We start from the raw sequence: 24,915 nt of genomic DNA, 5'->3' as shown, positions 1-24,915 counted from the left end.
TCATGAGAGTCACTTTGATAGGAGAAAGGGGTTGGGGAAAGACACCTGAGTCTGGTGAGGCACATTAAGGATGCTGACCACACACTTCACCTGCTGTACTGAGACAGAGGGGACCTGGGATCCTTTGCTGCAGTGCTTGCACCTGGACAAACATTTCCTCCGCAACAGAATACAAAGAAACTATAAGGGACTAAAAATAACTACATGCATGTGGCACTTGAGGCAAATTATAAACAAGATACAAAAAGACCAAAAACCCAACTGCCACTTCTGAGGTGTCCCAGCAAAAGCAGGGTCCTGGGCAAGATTCCTGCAAAGGGCACCACCAAGAGGGTGGTCAGACCACCCAAGCCACCCCTCCCCCCAGACCCCTGGACCTGCCCCTACCCTCACCCCATTTAAAAAACCAGCTCCCCCCACCCGCTCAGGGAATGAGCAAGGGAAACTTGCTTGTTTTCTCTCTCTCCTGCTGCAGCAGGAGTCCCAATAAAGCCTTGCCTGAATTTCTCATCTGGCCTTTTACAAATTTCTATTGATTAAAGAGTCCAAGGACCCCGGTTGGGAACTACCATTTTGCGCAGGGCCAGCCTGAAGTGGGAATGACGGTCCCCCCGTGCTTTCTTGGTTATGCCAACATCATCCTCACTGTAAGTGTATTCTAAAATCCCATTAAGTGTATTCTCCATTGAACCCAGCTGAGTGAAGCGGACAGCCGGCCCTGCAGTGCCCCCTTGCGCGACTCTAGGGAGGCTGATCGGCTGCGGCGTGAGCGCCCCTCAGCAGCGAGTCTGTGGCCACAGCCCCTCCGCAGGGCCTCGGGAGGCGAGGCGGCGGACACACGGCGCGCGCTGACGAGGAGGGTCACCCGGCCCCAGGGTTGGACTCCTGCTGCGCGCTCGCTGCGCGGCGGGGATTTGGGTGGGCGAGGCTGGGCGGGGCTGGGCGGAGCCTGGACCGCGGGAGCGCGTTGTCCGGCTGGCGCCCTCGGAGCGGCGCGCGGCACCGTGGGGTCTCGGGGCCCGCGGCTCACAGACAATCGGACCCTTGGATAAACATGGTGTGCTCCCCGGGAGAGGGGAGCGGGGCCATGTCCGCGGGCGGACCCGGCGAGGAACCCGGAGCCCCCACCGTGCGTGGGAGAAGGCGGGGACAGTCAGGCCGCGCGGGCTCTTTAAGACCGTGTTCGTGCTAACGCCGACCGTGAGTAACCTGGTCCCAGGTCCCGGGAGAAACCTTGAGTTGGCTTGGTCTAAATAGGAGGATGAGAGTTCAGATCTCTAGGCGTGGAATTTGGGTAAGTTATGAATGGGGGGTGGGGTGGGGCGGCACGTGGCTTTGAGCCAAAGCCCCCAGGTACGTTGTAAATTTTAACAGGGCTCCTGGAGAGGGCGGTGAGACTAAGCAAGGACGAGTTCCAAAGGGAGGAGAGTCCCCCACCTGGCTTCAGCGCCCACGCGGCTGGTCCTTCATGATCTCGGTAAGCCCAGTAGCTTGTGAACAGGTTGGGGTGAGTGCAGGAAGCTTCAGGCCTTTGTGGTGGATGGGTAGGCAGAGGAACCCACTACTGCGGGCTCTCAGGAGTCCTTGGGCATCCGGTTCTTCACGAAGCTTCCTGGGCCAAGAGGTGGAGCTGTGCCTGCCTTTGGGCCTGGCCCACCAATGGGGTATCCGGCAGCCCCGGTAGGACCTCAGAGAGCACAGCAGCAGCAGTGGAGAAGTGGCTGGTGGCACTGTGCCTCCTTGGCCGCCTCCCCCCCGGGGGGTTGGCCCACTGGGCACGGGGGAGGAGGAGCTGCTGAGTGGTCCGATGACACAGGCTGAGCAGAATGAGGACTGTGAAGTGACAGAGGAAGTGGGATGCTACAGCATCCCACCTGGCCTGGGGCTGACGGCCTGGCGAGAAGAAAGGTGTTGCCCAGGCAGACCAGTGCCTTCTGCCCATGGAAGGGAGCCTCTGGGATCAGCAGGGCACACCTGGTGCCCATGGTGGACTGATGAGTTGGGTGAGGCCACCCTAGAACAGGGTCCCCCTCCCCATCCTAGGAATGAAGAGAGTCCCATGTCCACATTCTGGAGGCCTAAATACCACCCACAGCACGTGGAAGGAAAGCAGTAGAGAGGCTGGGTGGCACATCCTGCTGCCCCCCTTTTCCCCAAATCCTCCCAGGCAGGCCACCCTTGCTCTGTCCAACCCCAGCTCTGTGAGCTTTCTGTTCCTCCTGAGTAGCTGACTTCCAGGATTTGGGGTTCCAGGGCTATGGGGAATACACGCTGGAGAGCAGATGAGTCCCGAAGATCACCACTGACTCGCACCCTCCTACTTCTCTAGATGCAGAGGCCTCCATGGCTGTGATAAGCCTTCTGTTCTTGGCAGTGATGTATGTTGTGCACCACCCCTTGATGGTCAGTGACCGGATGGACCTGGACACACTAGCCAGAAGTCGGCAGCTGGAGAAGCGGATGAGCGAGGAGATGCGCCAGTTAGAGCTAGAGTTTGAACAGAGGAAGCGAGCAGCCGAGGAGAAGCAGAAGGCAGAGACCTTCTGGAGGGGAGACACATCCAGTGACCAGTTAGCGCTGGGGAAGAAAGACAGGGGGTGGCCGTTCCAGGCGGATGGCCAGGAGGGGCCGCTGGGCTGGATGCTGGGAAACCTGTGGAACGCTGGCCTCTTTTGCTTTTTTCTCATCTTTGAGCTCCTGCGACAGAACATGCAGCACGAGCCGGCCTTTGATTCCAGCAGCGATGAGGAGGAGGAGGAGGTCCGTGGCGTGCCTGTCACCTCCTACAACTGGCTTACCGACTTCCCCCCGAGGGAGGTCCTGGAATCCTTTCACAAACACCACATCCAGAACGTCACCCGGGACCTGCCCTGCACCTGCGAGTTCGTGGAGAGCTTTGTGGACGACCTCATCGAGGCCTGTCGGGTGCTCAGCCGCCGGGAGGCTCACCCACAGTTGGAGGACTGCCTGGGCATCGGGGCTGCCTTCGAGAAATGGGGAACCCTCCACGAGACCCAGAAATTTGACATCCTGGTGCCCATCGTTCCCCCCCAGGGCACTATGTTTGTGCCGGAGATGAGGGATCTGGCCCTAGGCCGCCGCTGTGGCTGCGTGCTGGTCGAGTCGGAATGCGTGTGCAAGCGCGAGAAGCTTCTGGGGGACGTGTTGTGCCTGGTGCACCACCACAGGGACCACTCAGCCCTCCTGGGCGAGTGTAACAGCTCCATCAAGGCGGCTCTCTGCACCGGCTCCTACCTGGATGTGTGTAAGACCGTGCAGTGGTTCCGGAACATGGTGGGCAATGCCTGGGCCCTCGTGGCCCACAAGTATGACTTCAAGCTCAGCCTGCCGCCGTCCACCACCTCCTGCAAGCTCAGGCTGGACTACCGCTCAGGCCGCTTCCTCTCAATCCGCCTGGTCCTGGGTGTGCAACGGGAAGACACCTTGGTCTACCTGGTGAGTCGGGCCCCTGACCAGGAACAGTTCACCAGCGTGGACTGGCCCGAGTCCTTTGCAGCCTGTGAGCACTTGTTCCTAAAGCTGGTCGGGCGTTTTGCTCCCGAGAACACCTGTCACCTCAAGTGCCTCCAGATCATTTTGAGTCTCCGGGACCTTCAGAGTTTACCCCAGGGAGCTTCCCACCCCATCCTCACCTCTTACCACTTCAAAACAGCCCTCATGCACCTGTTGCTGCAGCTGCCCCTAACAGACTGGCAGCATGGCATGCTCTCCCAGCGGCTCCAGGACATCCTCTGGTTCTTGGGCCGAGGCCTCCAGCGAAGGTCTCTCCATCATTTCCTCATTGGTAACACCTTCCTGCCCCTGACCATCCCGATCCCTAAGACATTTCGTAATGCTGAGCCCGTCAATCTCTTCCAACACCTGGTGCTAAACCCCATGGCACATTCACAGGCAGTGGAAGAGTTCCACAACCTTCTGACCCAGGTGAAAGCTCTGCCCTGTGCCTCGCTGGCTGGGGCACATTAATGTACAGGCCATTAAAAAGGGGGAGAAGGTATTTCTGATTCTCAGGCTGCAAAAGAGTTTATTTTTCAGACACATCAGCAGTATACGTGATCTTCACCTTGCCAGTGGGGGCTATGACAGATTAAGACACTTAGGAGTACGTGAAGTGGTCATGAGGAGGGGTCCAGTCTGCAGGGCCTAATCAAGGCTGGGTCTTTGAAGTTTTCTTCTCCTGACTTAACTTTCATCATGACCCAAAGAGGGCCCAGGGTAACAGATGTTATGGGAGGATCTTGCTGCTAAAGAGTTGAGATCCAGAAGAGGCCTGTGAAGTTGGGTTCTGTAGCAACACTGGAAGTCAGAGAACCAGAGAACACTTCCATTCCAGCTTATTCCTTCTTTTGTGAACGACTCCGAGCACATCCCTTGTAAACTGGTTTCCTTATTGAACTCAGCCCAACTCATATCCAAGCTGATAGCACTCCATTTTATCCCAAATACTGTGATGGTAGCTTCTCGTATTTTAGGATCGAATTTTTCAGACCTCCACTATTTGAAGATATAACCAAGATGTTTATTTGCCATTTTCTTAATTTAGCCCTATTTTCATATGATATGTGCAATATAATATAGCTGTTTTATGCATCTGAAAAGAACTCCAATACTACCCAAATAACTTGACTCACAGACAAATATTAAGTCAACAGTGGCCTGTCCCATAGTTGAAATAATGTATTTACTAAAATTAATTACATCGTCAACATCTGATGACCTCCTCAGTGCCTGGAAACATTATAAAACCCTTAAGGAGGACAGTCTTTTGGGGGGCTCTGAGATGAACAATTACGGTTTCTGAGGGGAGCCACTTATTTGTTAAATGGAAAGGAGGTTTAGCTACCACGTGTAGCTGTGCTTTTTCTCAGTCTGGTAATGCCTTTGTATTCTCTTTTCAAAGAAGACAAAGGGATTATTTGAACTACATTTGTGGGTTTGCAAAGCGGGGTCATCACAATCCAGGCCCACTGCCAGGGCTGGACAGGAAGGGACTGTGAAGCAGTTCAGCTCTAACAAAGTCATAATTCTGGAGATATGATTGGTATATTTCCCCCTCTTTCAAAACCCTGGGCATCTTGGGGAGGAGTGTTAAGAAATGTGACTCTAGTCGTGGGTGTGGTTGTTTTGGAAATACCAGTGCTGTTCCTACCCAGCACTGCCAGGAAGATCTTCGGGGGAGGAGAACCTTGGCCCACATTTAATGTGACCTCCTTGGGGGTTTAGGTGCTGGCCTCGTAGCCTTTGGTTATAGAATCCACACCCTCCCCCCAGCAAAAATAAATTACAGGTGTCCCAGAAGCTGATGCCAGCCAATATTTGGGGCTCCCACTGCTGCACAAGAGCTGCTGTGTTCTCGCGTTGTCTGCTGATATCTGCCAGGTACAGCTTTCAAGTGCAGATGCAATGATGGTTGGTTCTATGCTGGTGGGATTTTGGTGTTTTTAAAACATCCACATGTTTTTTGGGATTTCCCTGGTGGCGCAGTGGTTGAGAATCCGTCTGCCAATGCAGGGGACACGGGTTCGAGCCCTGGTCCGGGAAGATCCCACATGCCGCGGAGCAACTAAGCCCGTGTGCCACAACTACTGAGCCTGTACTCTAGAGCCCGTGAGCCACAACTACTGAGCCCGCGTGCCACAACTACTGAAGCCCGTGCGCCTAGAGCCCATGCTCCGCAACAAGAGAAGCCACCGCAGTGAGAAGCCCGTGCACCGCAACAAAGAGTAGCCCCCCCCCCTCACCGCAACTAGAGAAAACCCACGTGCAGCAACAAAGACCCAACGCAGCCAAAAATAAATAAATTAATTAATTTAAAAAAATACATATGCTTTTTGTTTAGAAAATAATTTGCTGGTGTTTTACTTCCAAATCAATGAAGATTATTTCCTGTATCAGTTGGAATCTGCAATAACAGCAGATCAGCATTCTCACATGCCTGTTCCCAAGAAGTTCACGTTACCCTGATCGCTTCATCCAGTACATCCTGGTGTTTCTCAATGTACTTTGAACCAGTCTGCCCTGTGGTTTCCCAGTGGCATGGCCGGTAACCAGGAAACAGTAATTCAGAATCTTAAAGAACACCCAAGTTATTCATTTTCATGGTGTCCAAACCAAAATATCAGCCAAATTAAAAGATCTTAATGTCTACAAACAACATATATAAACTCCAGAAGGCATAGGCCTGTCAGGTAGAAAGAAGGTGGTATGATCTAGGACTGGGTGGTTTCCAGTCTAGTACAAGACAAGGAAGAAAATGTAAAGTTATGAGTGGGCGGAAGAATACAAAGGGAACAGTCAGCAAAGCTTGGGTGGGGCAGAGAGTATAAGAAAGAGTATAGAAAAAACAAGTATTAATGGGAAGAACAGAGCTGTTGTGCTCTGGGAATACTCTTATAATGAAAGGGGAAGCTTCCAGATACTCAGGAAGCTCAATTTTATTCTGAACAATACCTGGCTGGCACCCAGGATATAACAGCGATTATAGTAATGGGAATACTTAGCATTCACTGAGCATTGCCAATGGTCCAGGCACTGTTCTGCACATCTGGTAACTCATTTAATCTTCACACTATAACCCCACGAAGTGGGTGCTTTAACCCCTCCATTTTGCCTACCAGGAAACTGAGGCTCAGAAGGAGTATACATAGCTCATAAGTGGCAGAGCCTGGAAGAAAGTACCCGTCCTAGCAACCTTCCAGCACGATCTTGGGAATAAGATGTAGGGGTTACAGTGTTTTGAAAAGCAAAAAGCATTATATTAATTTTAAGATAAACTATATTAATTTTAAGATAAAGGGTGGTATGTTATTGTTTGGGAATTCTGGAAGATAGAAATTGTTGGTTCTTAGTCCAGTCCTTAGGAGGTCAGGAATTTTATATCACATACAAAAATTAAAGGCATTTGCTCAGAGGCCAAAACAAATGCAAAGCCATTTCAACTACATGCCCTGTTGAACCCCAGTGATTTGGTGGTTTATATCATGAACTACATTGATATAAGCCAGCTGTAGGCTGGAAGGTCGGGGCAAATTTCAGCCAAAAGACTGTTTGTTCAGGTAGCCAGCTGATAACGCTATTATTCCTCACCTAAACTAAGGCTGTTTGGCGTCCATTTTGGGGAATTAGAATCTGGGTGAGGAGTGAAAACTAGGGAAGGGGAACGGCTCCAGCACTTTTCTGGCAGATGAGGGGTGGAGGAGGGGCCCCATTACTTTTGTAGACAGAAGAGTCGAGCTTTGCACGCCACTGATACCAGTGTTGAACGGATCTCTTGGCACCCGCTGTAGTCCTAATCCCCCCAGACAAAGAAGGCATTCAGAACGGGAGGTGAAAAGACCTGCCTGCACCAGGCGGGCCTGGCCTACAGAAATGCAGGGGGTGCAGTTGGCACTGCACACGGAGCCCCAGGCACTCAGCTCAGGAGGCTCCACTACAACCACCGGACAGCTTCACACCTCAGCCAATGGCTGATGGGTCTCCTAGGAGCCTTCCTCTGCTAAGAGTTCCAAGCCAGTTCTTCAGAGGCTCTAGGTTCAGTGCTACCTGCTACCCTCCCAGCCCCCACTTCTCTTAGATGGTGCATACACGGAACCCAGAGGATCACAACCCGTTCCCACTCTCAAATGCACTTAGAGAACAATGACTGGCACCCTAGCATACACGGAGTCCGTGTGCTCACAGGATCTATTACCTAACTCCTCATAAAGCCCAGTGGAAGGGGGGGGGGTGGTATTATCATCACTGTTTTATAAATAGGGAAGAAAATGGGGCCCAGAGAGGTTAAGACGCCCAATCCAGGATTAAGCTTGTCTTCCAACTTTGCTCATTCAATACATATTTAAGCACTTGCTGTATCCGGGGCTAGCATCAGGCCCTGGGAAAACAATGGTGAGCAAAGACACGCTTTATCCTCATGGGGCTGACAGTCTATGGAGGAGACAGATATGAAATAGTCACCCCAGCAGACGTAAAAGGTGACCTATATGGGAAAAGAATCTAAAAAAAGAGTGGATATACGTATAACTGATTCACTTTGCTGCACACCTGAAACTCACACAACATTGTAAATCAACTATACTCCAGTGAAAATTAACAAAAAAAACAAGGGTGACAAGTTCCACTAAAGCCTCCAGTAAGGACACTTGAGCCTATCAGGGAAGGCCTCCCTGAGGAAGTGATATGAGCTGAAACCTGACAGGAGTTAACTGGGTGAAGATGAGGATGAAGAGGGTGAAGATGGATGAAGACGATCCTACGTAGAGGACGTGGCACATGTAGAGGCCCCGTGGTGGGAGCTGGCACCGTAAGGGCTAGCCTGAAAGGAGGCCCAGTGACTGGAGGGCAAGGAGAAAATGGAGGCAAGGTGCAAAGTGAGGCTGGAAAGGCTGTGGGGACCAGGCCCAGGAGGGCCTTGTAGATCATTTTATAAGCTCCCTGAGCAATGGCACCTTTGAAGCGTTTTAGACTTTGGGAGGAAGCGACAGGTCGGTTTTGTACTTAGCAACCACCACCCTGGGCCCAAGGAGAAGCGGGTCAGAGCAGGTTTGGGGCTGCTGCAGACCAGCAAGAAGAAAATATGGATGAAAAGAGATGCGGAATAGAAGAGATTTTTAGGAAGTAAAAAGAGCCCAGCAATGGATTGTGTGTGAAGGTGAGGGAGAGGGAGGCGTCCAGGATGACCCCTGGGTGCTGATTTGGGTCCCTGGGTAAACTTGTTTTCTTTCTTCTATCCCACACTGCCTTACACTAAAGATTTGAAGGTGGTCACTGGGAGAACAACTTCGTGCAAAAAATAAATAGGCTTAAAAAGTCGTTTTCAACAAGGTAGTACTTATTTGGTTGCCAAAACGACTGAGGGGCACCGTTGGCATTTAGCGAGAAAATCGTGTCAGGGACGCTGAGCAGTCCTACAAAGAGGACAGGAGTCCCACAGGCCAAGCGTTGTTTCACCCTGAATGCCAATAGCACCCTTGAGAAGAAGCACTGTATAAAATGCCATACGTGTGTTAAGACATTATAGGATGTTAAAGGGATATTTGGGGGAACAGGCCTGGCCTTTTCTCCTGTAATACAGTTCTTGGGATGAGATGAAGCAGAATGAACGGATGGGTAGCACATTACACTCGTCTCACTTCCGACCTTAACCTTATGTTTTTTGAAAGGGAGGAAGATATCCAGGAATCTTTTCGCAAGAATCAATAAAAACGATGGTCTTCATTTAAAAAAAAATGTACACACAACTTCGCATCTGTTCTTCCCCTGCCTGGAACACTCCTCATTCGGGTGTCGGCTACCTCTCACCTCCGTCCCACACCCCATCATCACTTTCTACCTCCTAGTGTTTTGCTGCCCTTATAGCACAGGTCGCGATGGGAAAATCAACCTTTGTTTCCTCGGTCACCTGCCTCCCCCATTAGTATGTAAATTCCGTGAAAGTAAAGCCCTCGCCCGCTCTGCTCCACGCTGGGTGAGTCCCTAGCGCCCAGTTCCGCGTCTAGCGCTCCAAAGGAGGGAGTTTTCATACTGTTTCCGGGGAGGTTGGGTGGGGGGTGGTCCATGGATCCATTACAGTCCACCCACAGGACCCGAGCTCGGAGCGCTCAATACCTGACGTCTCACTTCCACGCGGCGCCGCACTACCTTTTCCGCGCGGAGGACCAAGGCAGTCTGCGCAGGCGCGCCTCTGGCTCCGCCCACAGTGGCGTCATCACGGCCGTTATTGCGCTCAGGCGTCTCGGCGCGCGATTTAAAACCAACTCTGGAGACGCGGAGGAGAAGATGGGACCTCCCTGCCCCGGTGAGGCTGAGTGGGTGGGAGGCGTGGCGGGAAGGGCCCGGTGCGAAGAGGTGCTCCGGGCGGCGGGGCTGGCGGGCTGGCCTGAGCTGGGAGAGCGGGTATTCTCGGCCTCGTCGTTGGCCTTGTTCTCCGTCGGCTGAAGTAGAGGCAGGCGGGCTGGGGGAGAGGAGGGCCGGCGCAGGGTGGGCGGACGGGTGCGTTCGGCCAATCAGGACGCGGCTTCGGCCCGCGCCGCTCTTCCCACTGTGAGCCGGATGTGGGACACCTTACCCCCGGGCTCCTACACTTTGCGCGGTGTTTCTTCCTTTAAAAGGAGGTTTTCTTGGAATGCACGTTAGTTCAGGGCCATGGAAGTATTGTGGTTACTGCTGTATGTTTAACACGTATGCATTTATTTTTACATTCATTCAACTAGTATTGAGTGCCCCCTTCGGGCCAGAACCATTGTCAGATGCATAGATATAGCAAAGAACAAAACAGATAAGATCCCACCCTCTTAGAGCATGTGTTTTAGTTCGGGAGACAGACAGGAAACGAAATAATTACACATGAGGCTGAGTACTCAGATTGAGAAAAGCAGAGTCGGGGGAGGGTCACTTTAGATTAGGGAGTCAGGGAAGATCTTTAAGCAGATTCTGGGGAACGTGTTCAGGCAGGAGCAAGTACAAAAAACGGGCAAAAGAGAAAGAGGCTGACATGGGCGAGGACCAGGATTTTGTAACTGAACAGTGAGTGAGGTCGGGCAGGTAGTCAGGGCCTTTGTAGGTCTTGGTAAGAGGTTTGGAAATTTAGTTACATTTTGGACGTGGTAAGTGACTTACCTGAGTCAGGTGAAAGGGTCAATAATCACGTGGATAAGAGCTGGACACTCAGGGCAGTGATTTGGGCTGCTCAGGGAAGTGGCCTGTGGACTGAGAAGTAAATTTGGTCATCATCATCATATAGATGGCAAAACCATGGGAACAGGTGAGAACACTAGGAAGACCCTGCAGAGAAAATACTTGGGACCAACATTTAGAAGCTGGTTAGAGAAGGAAGAGCTAGAAAAATTCAGAAAAGAGTGGTGTTGTAGAAGCCAAGAGTGTTTCAAGAAGCAGAGTGTTGTCAACTGTTTCAAGTGCTGTTGACTCTCAAGAGGGATGAATCCCGAAAAGTGACAATTGGGTTTGGCAACATGAAGTTGTGGTGGTGGGCGTGGGAGCCAGAACAGAGGGGTTGAAAAATGAGTAGGAGTTGAGGAAGTGGATACCGAAAGTGTTTTTGAGTTCAGTAACCATCTGCTGAATGAATGAATGTATAATGATAAAGGGAAGGAGAGAAATCAGGGAAAGACAATTCTGAGAAATAAGGCATGCCTCTAATTCCCATTTTGAGTTCCCCTCTTGGACACATTCCTCCTTTAGTGCTTTCTATTTCTCTTTTTCTCTTATCCCAAGGTCCAACTCCCTTACTTACATTGGTTGCGGTGCCCACATTCAATTAGTCACAAGTCCTCTTGATTCAGTCTCTAAAAATGTCTCTTGCCTCCTTCCTATTTTTACTTTCTTCTTTTTTGTTTGTTTTGACCTCAGCTGAGAGTCATGTTAATCATACTCTTTAGCTTGTGGGAAGCTATCAGGGAAACATGTGAAGTTATTCTTGTATTTTTTTTTTTGAAGTTATCTGCCTAGCGTAATCTTACTTTTTTTTTTAATTAATTTATTTATTTATGGCTGTGTTGGGTCTTCGTTTCTGTGCGAGGGCTTTCTCTAGTTGTGGCAAGTGGGGGCCACTCTTCATCGCGGTGCGCGGGCCTCTCACTATCGCGGCCTCTCTTGTTGCGGAGCACAGGCTCCAGACGTGCAGGCTCAGGAGTTGTGGCGCACGGGCTTAGTTGCTCCGCGGCATGTGGGATCTTCCCAGACCAGGGCTCGAACCCGTGTCCCCTGCATTGGCAGGCAGATTCTCAACCACTGCGCCACCAGGGAAGCCCCTGTTCTTGTATTTTTAATTCTCTTTTATCCCCACTCTTCATTCTTTCCCTTCCCCTTACATGGGCAACCTTTTAGTGTTTGTTGTGTCACTATTTTTAATGTGTTCCTATAAAATGTGCGTTACATTATGCATATTTTTTTCATATCACCAATTCTGAACCAGCTGAGATATACATTCTTATTCTCCTTTGGAGGATGAAGAAGCAAACCCTTAGAGCATTCACTTAAAATTTCTCCAGTTAGTAAGTGAAGGAGCTGGAGTTTGAAGCCAAGCCTTCTGATTCTTAAATCTGGAAACTCTCCCCCCCAGGTCTCTCAGTTCCTTCATCTCTCCCTTCCAAGGATCTTGTTTCTTGGCCTACTCTCATAGGCCATAGCCACTCACCACCGTGGTCACACCCTAGACCTTGTCGTTATCAACAGCTGCGCCACTGTGTCATCTCAGTGCACCCTGCCTCTCAGTCACTCCTGTCTTTCCAGTTTACTCCCTCTTGTTCCCCGACTTCAACAATCCTTTGACCCAGCAGACCTGTATTCTTCTACTTTTCACTGTCTCTCATCTCTCTGCCCTTGTTCCCCTCCTTACTTAGCTTACATTCAATGGTCATTTGGTGTAATCCCTCCCTTTCATATGCCCAAAACCCTTTGCCCTCTTCTTGCCTCCTTACACTTGCTTGACAAAATCACAACTCTGGTTAATCCCAACTCTGCCTACTCTGCTCGCACCCAGTGGTCTCAAGGGGACCCTAAAGCTGCCCAGCATTCACACTGTATTCCCCGGTTCATCCACTCTCCTTCTAGATGATCATTTCGTATCTTCCTTTCTCTCCTGAAATCTCCAGTACCTCCTCCCCAGCCCTCACCCTTACCTGCTGAGTTTTTGGTTTTTAGCTGCGTCCTTTCTTTCATTTTTTAAAAAATATTTATTTATTTATTTATTTATTTTGGCTGCTCCGGGTCTTAGTTGCGGCATGTGGACTTCTTAGTCGCGGCATGCATGAGAGATCTAGTTCCCTGTCCAGGTATCAAACTCCGGCCCCCTGCATTGGGAGCGTGGAGTCTTACCCACTGGACCACCAGGGAAGTCCCTAGCGGCTTCCTATTTTACTAAGAAAATAAAAGCAATCAAAAGATATCCGCAAGTCCACCAGTGCACCTTCTCCCCTACCTGCATTTTTGCCTGTGTCCTCAGTCTTCCTTTTGCTGTGGATGGACTCTATGCGCTCAGCAAGGCAGCCCCTTTACCTGCTTGAGTACATTGTTCAGCAACTTTTACCCTTTCTTCTGCATGATCTCTGTGAATAACGGCCCTCTCAAAGATATCTGGAACCTGTATGTTGTTTTACATGGTAAAAGGGACTTTGTGGATATGATTTTTTAACATTTTTTAAATTAAATTTTATGGTAGTATAGTTGATTTACAATGTTGTGTTAGTTTCTGCTGTACAGCAAAGTGAATCAGTTATACATATACATATATCCACTCTTTTTTAGATTCTGTTCCTATATAGGTCATTACGGAGTGTTGAGTAGAGTTCCCTGTGCTATACAGTAGGTTCTTATTAGTTATCTATTTTATATATAGTAGTGTGTATATGTCATTCCCAATCTCCCAGTTTATCCCTCCCCCCCCCCACATTTCCCCCTTGGTAACCATAAATTTGTTTTGTACATCTGTGACTATTTCTGTTCTGTAAGTAGGTTCATTTGTACCATATTTTTAGATTCCACATATAAGTGATATCATAAGATATTTGTCTTTCTCTGTATGACTTACTTCACTCAGTATGACAATCTCTAGGTCCATCCATGTCACTGCAAATGCCATTATTTCATTCTTTTTTATGGCTGAGTTCTGGTTTGGTATCAGGGTGATGGTGGCCTCTCAGAATGAGCTTGGGAGTGTTCCTTCCTCTGCAGTTTTTTGGAAGAGTTTGAGAAGGATAGGTGTTAACTCTTCTCTAAATGTTTCATAGAATTCACCTGTGAAGCCATCTAGTCCTGGACTTTTGTTGGAAGTTTTTAAATCACAGTTTCAATTTCATTACTTGTGATTGGTCTGTTCATATTTTCTATTTCTTCCTGGTTCAGTCTTGGAAGGTTGTACCTTTCTAAGCATTTGTCCGTTTCTTCTAGGTTGTCCATTTTATTGGCGTATAATTGCTTGTAGTAGTCTCTTATGATCCTTTGTATTTCTGTGGTGTCCATTGTAACGTCTCCTTTCTCGCTTCTAATTTTATTGATTTGAGTCCTCTCCCTTTTTTTCTTGATGAGTCTGGCTAAAGGTTTATCAGTTTTGTTTATCTTCTCAAAGAACCAGCTTTTAGTTTTATTGATCTTTGCTATTGTTTTCTTTGACTCTATTTCATTTATTTCTGCTCTGATCTTTATGATCTCTTTCCTTCTACTAACTTTAAGTTTTGTTTGTTCTTCTTTTTCTAGTTGCTTTAGGTGTAAGGTTAGGTTGTTTATTTGAGATTTTTCTTGTTTCCTGAGGTAAGATTGTATTGCTACAAACTTCCCTCTTAGAACTGCTTTTGCTGCATCCCATAGGTTTTGGATTGTCATGTTTTCATTGTCATTTGTCTCTAGGTATTTTTTGATTTCCTCAGTGATCCATTTTTTTTTAATAACTCATTTATTTTTATTGCTGAATAGTATTCAGTCTTACGGATAAACCACATTTTGTCTGTCCATTCACCGGTTGATGGGTATTTGGATTGTTTCCACTATTTGACTATTACCAATAACACTGCTACAACATTCAGAGAGGGAGAAGGCAGTGTGAAGACAGAAACAGAGATTTGAAGACACTAAGCTGTTGGCTGGGAAGATGAAGGAAGGGGCCTATTTCTTACAAGATAAGAAATGTAAGAAACGCACCCCCAGAAGCCAGAAAAGGCGTTCTGCCCTCAGAGCCTCAGGAAGGAACCAGCCCTATGAATACCTTGACAATATCCCAGAAACATTGGGTTACACATTTCAGACTCTAAAATCCAGAACCATAAGAGAATATATTCATGTTGTTTTAAACCACTAAATTTGTGGTAATTTGTCCCAGCAGCAAAAGGAAACTACAGTAAGTCCCCTACATATGAACGAGTTCCGTTCTGAGAGCACGTTCGTAAGTCCAGTTTGTTCGTAAGTCCAACAAAGTTAGCCTAGGTACCCAACTAACATAATCGGCTATATAGTACTGTATTGTAATAGGTTTCTAATACTTTTCACACAAATAATACATAAAGAAAACAAAAAATAAAACATTTTTAGTCTTTTCTTACTTGAAAAGTACAGTAGTACAGTACAACAGCTGGCATCCAGGGGCTGGCATTGAGTGAACAGGAAAGAAGCGTTACTGACTGAAGGAGGGAGAGGAGGTGGGAGATGGTAGAGCTGCAGGATCATCAGCAATAGGAGACGGAGGGCAAGCTGCAATTTCACTCATGCCTGACATGGATGGCGCAGGTTCTTGTTCCTTGCTGGAACCAGATGCATGTTTCCATCTTCAAAAGTTTGCAACTTGAAGGTTTGTTTAGTAACATATTGTTTAGTCTCCATGTGTTTGTGTTTTTTACAGTTTTTTCCCTGTAATTGATTTCTAATCTCATAGCGTTGTGGTCGGAAAAGATGCTTGGTATGATTTCAGTTGTGGATTTGATTAAGTAAAGGATCTTGAGATGGGGAGATTATCCTGGATTATCTGGATGGGCCCAATGTAATCACAATGGTCCTTATAAGAGGGATGCAGGAGGGCCAAAGTCAGAGAAGGAGAGGTGATGACAGAAGCAAGAGGTTGGAGTGATGGAAGGAAGGGACCATAAGCCAAGGATTGTAGGTGGCCTCTAGAACCTGAAGAAGGCAAAGAAAAGGCTTCCGTAAAGCCTCTAGAGAGAATGCAGTCCTGCTGATACCTTGATTTTAGACTTCTGACTCATGAACTGCAAGAGAATACATTTATGTTCTATGTACCATTAAGTTTGTGGTAATTTGTTATAGCAGCAGTAGGAGACTAATACAGTCTGTTTGCTTCATTTTTTTCTACCAAGCTGGGGTTTTTTTTTTTTTTCATTTTAAGATTAGTTTCTTGACCTCACTTCCCTTTCAACTGCCTTCCTCCCGTTTCTCTTCTTCCTTTACAGCATGAGTCCTTGAAAACCATGTCTCCGTTTTCTCTCTCCAATTTCTCTTCTCCCATCTTCTCTCTTTTTTTGTCCCTCCTATCTTCTCTTGAATCTGTGCCTGTTTGACTTTCTCTTTGTCACCCTGCACTCAAGAAAAACTGCTCTTGTCAATAACCTCTAGGTTGCTAAATCTAATGATCAATTCTCCGTCCTCATCGCATTTGACCTGTCAGCTGCATTTGACATAGTTCATTACTCCTTCCTCCCCTGAAATATTTTCTTCACCTACTTGTGGAATGCCACACTCTCTTTCACTAGTTACACATTCCCCATCTCTTCACAGATTCCTCGTTTCCTTCTCTTTAAACTTTCGAAGTATTCTAGGACTCAGCCTTCTGCTTTTTTCTATCTATCCTCATTTTTTGGTCTTCTCGTCTAGTCTTATGGCTTTGAATACCCTCTCTATGCTTATGACATCCACGTTTATATATCCAGCCCAGAACTTACCCCTAAACTCTAGACTTAAATATCTGGCTCTCTACCCCAGTTGGATGACTAGTAAGTCTCTCAAATCCAGCAGGCCCCAAACTGAGCCCTGACCTTGCCTCCTTTCCCCACAAATATGCTTCTCCTGTAGTCTTCCTCTCTCAGGTCCTGGCAACTCCATTTTATCAGTTGTTCAGGGTAGTGTTGTAGTTATCCTTCATTCTTCTGTTTTTTCTCATGCCCCACGTTTAATCCATCAGGAAATCACGTTGGCTGTACCTGGAGACCATATCCGGTGTCTGACCACTGCCTGCCACCTCCACTGCCCCCTCTCTGGTGTGAGCCACCAGCATCTCTTATCCTGGTTGTTGGTAGTTGCCTCCTAATTGGTCTTCCTGCTTGTCCTTTCAGTTTTCAACATAATAGCCATAGGGATCTTCGTGAAGCATAAGTTAGATCACTTTATTCCTCTTCTTACCACCTTCCAATCATTTCCCTTCTCACTGCTCATGAAAGCCCAAGTCTTTACAGTGGCCCATAAGTAAGGCTTATACACCCCTAACGGTTGTCCCTCCCTTATTCTGACTGATTGGTGCTCCTGCCCTACCAGGCCCTGCAAGTCTTGACACCCTGTGACCTCTCTCACTTCCGTGCTTCCCTCTCACTGCTTCCGCCACACTGGCCCCTCAGACGTGCCAGGCATGTTCCTGCCTCTGTACTTGCTGTTTCCCCTGCTTCCATGTAGCTTCCTGCAAATATCTGCACGGTCTTGATTCTGATGTTACCTTCTTGCTGAAACGTTTCCTTGACCACTATATTAAAAATGACCTCCCACCTCCATTCCGCAGTCTTCTTTATTCCCCTTCCATGCTTTACTTTTACCCATGGCTTTTATCTCCATCTAACATGCCATCCATTTTCTAACTTCTTATTATGAAAGTGTTCAAACATACAGGGACATTGAAAGACTTAGACAGTAAATAGCCTCACACTCACAACTTAAACCCAGTTGTTAACATTTTGCCATATTTTTCCTCTGTATCACACACACACACGCACACACACACACACACACAGTTTTGACTGATTCATTTGAAAGTTGCACACACCATGTCATATCACCCCTAAATTGTTTCCTATGCATCTTCCAAAAGTAAGGATATTCTTCTACATACCATTATATCATTATCACACCTAAGAAAATAAAAATCAATTCCCTAATGTTCCCTGATATCCAGACTATATTCCAGATTTCGCTGTTTATCCCCAAAATGTTGTTTATAGTTAATTTTTTTGTTTGACCAAGGATTGGCTGAAAGTTCAGACATTGTTTTTGGTTTGTATGACTCTTTGGTTTCTTTTGCTTAAGAAGAATCCCCTACTTTTCTTCTTTTCTTTTTTTTTTTTTTTGACATTGACTTTTTTAAGAGCTAACTGTCCCATATTCTGGATTTGGCTAAATGTTTTCTTCTGATATCATTTAACTTGTTCCTCTAGCCCTTATATTTCTTATAAACTGGAAGTTAGATTTAAAGTCTTGGTTAAATTTAGGTTAAACATATTTGGCAAAAGTTTTTTACGGATGATGCTCTGAATTTCATATTTTGTCCCGTAAGGAGATGAGTAAGTTTCAAGTTGTCTCATTTTTAGAGAGGCTACATCTGATTGTTCGGTTAACGTGGTGACTGCTAGGTCTTTCATTGCAAAAGACATTTTTCCCTTTGCAGTTAGCAAGTAATCTGTGGGCAGTTCTTTGGAATATTCTATTTAGTTTACATATTTGTGTTGCTTATTCTGTCTCCCTGCTGGTATTAGAACCTAGTCTGTCTGACATGATAGCCCATCCCTCATCCTTATGTCAGCATCTTATCTTTTCTCTCTTGCCTGGCATCATGGTTATATATATCTGTTGTTCTGCTGGTTTGTGAGCTTATCAGAGGCAGCGACTTTTTCTTACCAGTGTTATATCCCATATAGTGCTTTAGGTTTACAGTAGCTGCATAGTGGATATTTGTCCAGATTGGCAGGAAGCATCAGAAACCCATCACCCCACAAGAAACCCGAACTACAGAGGTTCTAGCCATAGAATATTAGAGTTGGAAAAGATCTTGGTGGGAAATGTGCTGTGAACTTCCACCCTGGGACAGGTCCCAGCCCCTGTTTAGACGTAGAAAATGTCCTGCTGAAGGTTTCCTGAGCAAGTGTTTTGTTCCACTGCTGTCAGCCACAACGAAGAACTCTCCTTCAGGGACCCGTGGATGCCACCACAGTACCTCCTCACCTTCAGAGCAGGTGTTCTCCATGGCCCTGCCCAGGAAGGCCCCTCTCAGTACTCCTGGCACCCCAGTCCTTGAAGACTTTCCTCAGAATGACGACGAGAAGGAGCGGCTGCAGCGGAGGCGCTCCAGGGTCTTTGACCTGCAGTTCAGCACAGACTCGCCTCATTTGCTGGCCTCCCCCTCCAGTAGGTGAGTGGGCGCTGGGCTGCCTTGTTGTGGTGGCCACCTTGACGTGGGTTACGTGGGTTTGCATCACCACAATACCTTGTGGATTCTGGGTCTGGATTTTGAAAAGATCCAGTGTCGTTGATCCTTGCCAGAGTTGTTTGTTTTTTGTTTTTCCTTTCCTTTAGGAATGTTGATGTTTCAGCTACGATTCCTAAGTTTACAAACACACAGATTACTGAGCATTACTCCACCTGTATCAAACTGTCTGCTGAAAATGTGAGTATCTGCCGGTTTAATCAGTGAAGATTTTGCAGCTTGATCAGAGAGGAAATCTAGGCTTCTTGATTCTGTAGAGAATGCATGATCAGTGATTGTGCACTTTTATTCTCTAGCGACTCTTCTCAGTGCTGGTGTTTTCAGTGTGGTTTTACTGTTTCTTATAGACCTTTGGTGCCCCTCTGACAAGTTGCCTGCCCCCTGCGGTGTGTCACGAGGCAGCACACTAGGGGTTAATGGTGTAGTTCTGGAGCTAGATAGTAGATAGATAGTAGGGTTGTGGGCTAATTGTGAGCCCTAGATCTAGCCTGAGTTGGAATCCTGTCACTTACAAAGCTGTGTGGCCTTGGCAAGTCACTCAGCCACTGTGCTGCAGGGTGGTCCTCCTCTGTAAAATGGGAATGAGAATAGTCCCTGCCTGAGAGTTGTTCTGAGGGTCACTGAGCCCCTCTGTGTCAGTGCTTAGAACAGGACCTGCACACAGAACACTCAGGAATTGTGTGCCGTCACTCCAGACCTTGAGAATGAGGAAGTACACACATGGATTTAGCTGTATCACCAGACGTTTGTGGGAATGGATATCTGTGTTGAGATGTGGGATATTCCTGTTTAAAAGCTTGGCTTCCCATGACAGGGTAGCATTATTTATGTAAGCATAGGCTATAAATAACAAACCTTTCTAAAACTTTCTGTTTTCAGAAAATCACCACCAAGAATGCTTTTGGCTTGCACTTGATTGATTTTATGTCAGAGATTCTTAAACAGAAAGATGCCGAACCGACCAACTTTAAAGTAAGAAGGATGTTCACCTTCTCTTGCATCTGAATTAATGCTAGTGATTGCTAATCCTTAGCATAGCACAATAATTGAATTCTACAAATACATGAGAGCCTTCCTTGTTTAAGACATTTTATTAGCTACTTTACTTTCTTTCCTTAACTGATGAAATGTAGAGAAAATATCTTTCTGTTATGCTTTTTTTTATTCCCTGTGTTAGGGGAATCTTTGTCATTTTTTTCTTAAGGGCAAGTACATATTTTATACAGATTGCTGTGTTTTGCCTGTTCAGCTGCTCCTTTTTTATGATCACCATGAGTACAGCTCTGCTTGTTTGACTAGGTGGCTGCTGGCACTCTGGATGCCAGCACCAAGATCTATGCTGTGCGCGTAGATGCCGTCCATGCTGATGTATACAAAGTCCTTGGTGGGCTGGGCAAGGATGCACCATCTCCGGAAGAAGAAGAGGGCCATGGTGCAGGTACATGGGTTGGGATCTGGATGTAAGGGGCTTTTTTAAAGGGTGTAACAGGTAGTTATTTGAGTAACATACTGAAATGAAGTCACAAGAAATCACTTCTCTCATTCTGTTGAAGATATGGACATTTTCAGAATTATATTCGAGAAGATACTCAAACACTAGATTTGTTTTTCTTTGGAAAAGAGAAGGACCTTATAAAAGCTTTTAGATTTTATTTAGACAAGATTGAGTAAACATCACCAACTAGGGAGCTTCTGATTTGGGGGGGGTCTTTGGAAATTGACTTGTATCAGAAACCAAATACTTAATCTAGTAGTTTGGTTTCTCCCTAAGCTGCAGATTAGACGTGCCTGCTGCCTTGAGGGGATGGCATGTGTTTTAATTATGATCACTCTCTAGAGTGTTGAAGAACTTGAATTGATAAGTTCAGTTACATGCTCCAAAGCAGCCCCTGCAGTGCACGGTCTTACTCCTTGTAGATGGAAGTGCAACCGAAACAGGAACAACCAAGAAGGCTCCAAAGCCAAGGAAGAAGCACTTGTACAAAACCATCGAGCAGAATATAAACAACCTCAATGTCTCCGAAGCAGATCGAAAGTGTGAGGTGAGAAACTGTGTGCCCAGTGTAGTCTCTGACTAATTCAGAGGCTCAGTGGCAGAAACTTGCTGCTATGTGCTTGTTCAGGCCTCCAGGGAGTAAAATATTCAACTGGTGTCTCTGCATTGTCATCCTTTAGCTTTACAGCGAAGACTGACAGGGGTAGGTCCCTGCTTTTCCCTCAATATTTCAGAATGATTGAGTAGAACGAGATGGCAAATTACTGAGAAAACCAATTGATTAAAATATTAATTTTCTTCTGTAGTACATGCAGCAGTGGTGATGACAGCTAACATTTATTGTGTGTCTCCCAGGCACACTGTGCTGCCCAAGGCCCGTGACCTGTGTTAACCCATTCTGTCCTTACAACATCCTTGCTACATTTTATGAAGAGGTAATTGAGGTGCAGGGCTGTGGAGTAACTTGTCCAAGATGATGTAATTAGTAAGTAAACTGGGATTTGAAACTAAGTGGTCTGGCTCCAGAATCCATGCTCTAAACAACCTTACATGATTTAGCAAATCCTGAGGAATCTGCTTAAAGGAATGGTACCAGAGGCCTCTTTATAAATTAGCAGTTAATTTAAAGCAAACAGATATTGCTACAATTTAAAAAAAAATTTTTGCTATTAAAAACAATTTCAGTGAACATTCTTGTACCTGTTTGCATTCTTCTGGGAGTATATTTGTAAGAAAATTCTGAGACATGAAATTTCCATTGCCCTCACAAAAAGGTTATACCAACTTACTCTCCCACCAACGATGGACTAGATTATTTCTTTCTCTTACCTGCATCCCACCAACGATGGACTAGATTATTTCTTTCTCTTACCTTAGTAATTAAGGTCATGAGACTGGAATTGATCACCAAGGGAATAAGTGTATGTGGAAAAAGGACTGGTCCCGGATACCCCTGTCTTAACAGTTTAGAGAGCTGAATAAGAAACGTCTAGTAGGTGGGGGAAGACCAGGAGAGTGTGGTATTGAAATGAGAGTTTTAGGGAGGATGGAGTGGTCAACCATGTCAAATATGGCAGCCTGAGGCCATGGTGAGCTTGGCGAAGGGGCCCTGGGGAGCTGCAGCTCAGACCTCCAAGGAAGGGGTGCTGCTTGGCTGATGCTGGTGTCCCTGAGTTTGGAGGAGGGGCTTGGGGGCCCAGGACCCAGACGTCTGAGGAGGGAATGCCCACTGGTGCTGGTGTCTCTTATTGGCACCCAACGAGGTTGGTTCTGTGAGTATAAGGAAAAAGTACAAGTTAAATTCAGCTACTGCCCAGGTAGGACCTGCTGCTGCTGGGGTGGTGAATCACTGCTGGGTGACACTCCCAGGAACAGGAATCCTGCAGAAAGAAGTGGGTCCCTTCTCCTTCCGCCAGCCCTGCCATCTCCCTCTAGTGCCCCCTTTTGGTGGAGCCCAGTAGGGAGCTGCTGGCACAGCTGAAGTGTGGTCTCCAACCCAGCATCACAGAGCAAAGTATAGAAGGTAGGTTTGGTGCTGAGTGGCAATAGCTTAATAACTGCCAGAGAGGCAAAGCCTTGTAATATCTACTTCCAAGAAGGTTCTGTTGTCGGGGACAGGGAGAAAGCAAATATGAAAAATGTTACCTGTTGGGAAATCTAGGTAAAAGTTACACAGAGATTCATATTACTATTTCAACATTCTTGTAGGTTTGAAATTTTTCAAAATGAATTGGGCAGTGGGAAACAAATGGGAAGGGAGGCAGTTTTTTAGAAGAGTTTTGCTATAAATTGGGGCAGAGTAATGGAATGGCAAATGGAGGGGAAAGTAAGGTCCTGAGTTTTTGTGTTTTTTTGTTTTTGTTTTTGTTTTTTTAAAGAATGATATTGTAGTATTTGTTGACATGGGAATATTTGCACAGTATATTCTTTTTTAATTTTTAAAAATTATTTTTGAGGTGTAATTTACTTACAATGTTATATTAGTTTCAGGTGTACAACATAGTGATTCAAAATTTTTATAGATTATACTTCATTTAAAGTTATAAAATATTGGCTCTATTCCCTGTGCTGTACAATATATTCTTGTAGCTTATTTATTTTATACATAGTAATTTGTACCTCTTAATCCCCTACCCCTATCTTGCCCCTTCCCTTTCCCTCTCCCCACTGGTAAACACTAGTTTGTTCTCTATGTCTTTTGAGTCTGTTTCTATTTTGTTATATACGTTCCTTTGTTTTATTTTTTACATTTCACATATAAGTGATAACATACAGTATTTGTCTTTCTCTGGCTTATTTCACTAAGCATAATAACCTCCAGCCATGTCGAGGTCCAGCCATACTGTTGCAAACAGCGAAACATCATTTTTTTTATGGCTAAGTAGTATTCCATTGTGTGTGTGTGTTTGTGTGTGTGTGTGTGTGTGTGTGTATGTACACACACACACATATACACAGCATCTTCTTTATCCATTCACCTGTTGACAGATACTTAAGTTGCTTCCATATCTTGGCTCTTGTAAATAATGCCTCTATGAACATTGGGATGCATGTATCTTTTCAAATCAGTGTTTTCGTTTTCTTCAGATATATACCCAGGAGTGGAATTGCTGGATCAAATGGTAGTTTTGTTTTTAGTGTTTTGGGAACCCTCCATAGTGGCTGCACTAATTTATATTCCCACCAACTATATACAAGGGTTTCCTTTTCTCCACATCCTTATCAGCATTTGTTATTTGTGGTCTTTTTTTTTTTTTTATTTTTGGCTGTGTTGGTTCTTTGTTGCTGCGCACAGGCTTTCTCTAGTTGCAGTGAGTGGGGGCTACTCTTCATTGCAGTGCACGGGCCTCTCATTGCGGTGGCTTCTCTTGTTGTGGAGCATGGCCTCTAGGCATGCGGGCTTCAGGAGTTGTGGCACACGGGCTCTAGAGCGCAGGCTCAGTAGTTGTGGCGCACGGACTTAGTTGCTCCGCGGCATGTGGGATATTCCCGGACCAGGGCTTGAACCTGTGTCCCCTGCATTGGCAGGCAGATTCTTAACCACTGCGCCACCAGGGAAGTCCCTGTTTATCATCTTTTTTAATGATAGCCATTCTGACAGGTGTGAGGTGATATCTCATTTTAGTTTTGATTTGCATTTCTCTGATGATTAGCAGTGTTGAACATCTTTTCATGTGTCTGTTTGCTATCTGTGTGTCTTCTTTGGAAAAATGTCTGTTTACATCTTCTGCCCATTTTTTGATTGGGTTTTTTTTTTTTTTTGATATTGACTTGTATGAGCTGTTTATATATTTTGGATATTAACCCCTTATCGGTCATATCATTTGCAGTTATTTCCTCCGAGTCAAGTAGGTTGTCTTTTCATTTTGTCAATGGTTTCCTTTGCTGTGCAAAAGCCTTTGAGTTTAATTAGGTCTCATTTGTTTATTTTTGCTTTTGTTTCCTTTGCCTTAGGAGACAGATCCAAAAAAATAACTGCTACAATTTATGTCAAAGAGTGTTCTGGCTGTGTATTCTTCTAGGAGTTTCATGGTTTCCAGTCTTACATTTAGGTCTTTAATCCATTTTGTGTTTATTTTTGTGTATGGTGTTAGAGAGTGTTTTAACTTCATTCTTTTGTATGTAGCTGTCCAGTTTTCCCAGCACCACTTATTGAAGAGATCATTTTTTTCCCCATTGTTTATTCTTGCCTCCTTTGTCATAGATTGACCATAAGTGCGTGGGTTTATTTCTGGGCTTTCTATCCTGTTCCACTGATCTATGTGTCTGTTTTTTGTGCCAATACCATACTGTTTAGATTACTGTAGCTTTGTAGTATAGTCTGAAGTCTGGGAGTGTGAATCCTCCAGCTCTGTTCTTCTTTCTCAGGATTGTTTTGGCTATTTGGGGTCTTTTGTGTTTCCATACAAATTTTATAATTATTTGTTCTAGTTCTGTGAAAAATGCCTTTTTGTTGTTGTTTGTTTTTTTAAATGGGAGA

At 46.0% G+C, this 24,915-nt stretch overlaps 2 protein-coding genes across 8 annotated transcripts in view; both read left to right on the top strand.

Annotated features, from left to right (window-relative positions):
- Positions 1 to 953: 953 nt before the first annotated feature.
- ITPRIPL1 (ITPRIP like 1) lies at positions 954 to 4,025 on the top strand. 6 transcript variants are annotated; one of them, XM_007197345.2, is made up of 3 exons: positions 954 to 1,200; positions 1,375 to 1,477; positions 2,330 to 4,025. In XM_007197345.2, the coding sequence occupies exon 3, from the start codon at positions 2,344 to 2,346 to the stop codon at positions 3,985 to 3,987; it is 1,644 nt and encodes a 547-aa protein (XP_007197407.1). In that variant the 5' UTR covers positions 954 to 1,200; positions 1,375 to 1,477; positions 2,330 to 2,343; the 3' UTR covers positions 3,988 to 4,025. The 6 variants fall into 6 exon arrangements, with proteins under 6 accessions (XP_007197407.1, XP_057414145.1, XP_007197405.1 ...); XM_057558162.1 differs by having other exon boundaries at positions 954 to 1,294; positions 1,386 to 1,477; XM_007197343.2 differs by having other exon boundaries at positions 954 to 1,294.
- Positions 4,026 to 9,724: 5,699 nt separating this feature from the next.
- The window catches only part of NCAPH (non-SMC condensin I complex subunit H), a 38,745-nt gene continuing 23,554 nt past the window's right edge, over positions 9,725 to 24,915 (top strand). Inside the window, exons 1-6 of one of the 2 annotated variants that reach the window (XM_057558160.1) lie at positions 9,725 to 9,817; positions 18,622 to 18,865; positions 19,030 to 19,120; positions 19,820 to 19,912; positions 20,240 to 20,378; positions 20,858 to 20,982. In XM_057558160.1, coding sequence (XP_057414143.1) covers positions 9,799 to 9,817; positions 18,622 to 18,865; positions 19,030 to 19,120; positions 19,820 to 19,912; positions 20,240 to 20,378; positions 20,858 to 20,982 — 711 coding nt within the window. In that variant the 5' untranslated portion in view covers positions 9,725 to 9,798. The remainder of the gene's footprint in view (positions 9,818 to 18,621; positions 18,866 to 19,029; positions 19,121 to 19,819; positions 19,913 to 20,239; positions 20,379 to 20,857; positions 20,983 to 24,915) is intronic. The other variant, XM_057558161.1, reaches the window with a different exon arrangement.

The sequence above is a fragment of the Balaenoptera acutorostrata genome, chromosome 12 (assembly GCF_949987535.1).
Source record: "Balaenoptera acutorostrata chromosome 12, mBalAcu1.1, whole genome shotgun sequence".
Lineage (NCBI taxonomy): Eukaryota > Metazoa > Chordata > Mammalia > Artiodactyla > Balaenopteridae > Balaenoptera > Balaenoptera acutorostrata.
Note: the sequence above shows the minus strand (reverse complement) of the source record. Positions and strands in the feature narration are given on the sequence as shown.

Excerpts from the sequence above, each read along its gene's own strand:
- ITPRIPL1 (XM_007197346.2), top strand. The coding sequence starts at position 2,344 with ATGGCTGTGATAAGCCTTCTGTTCTTGGCAGTGATGTATGTTGTGCAC.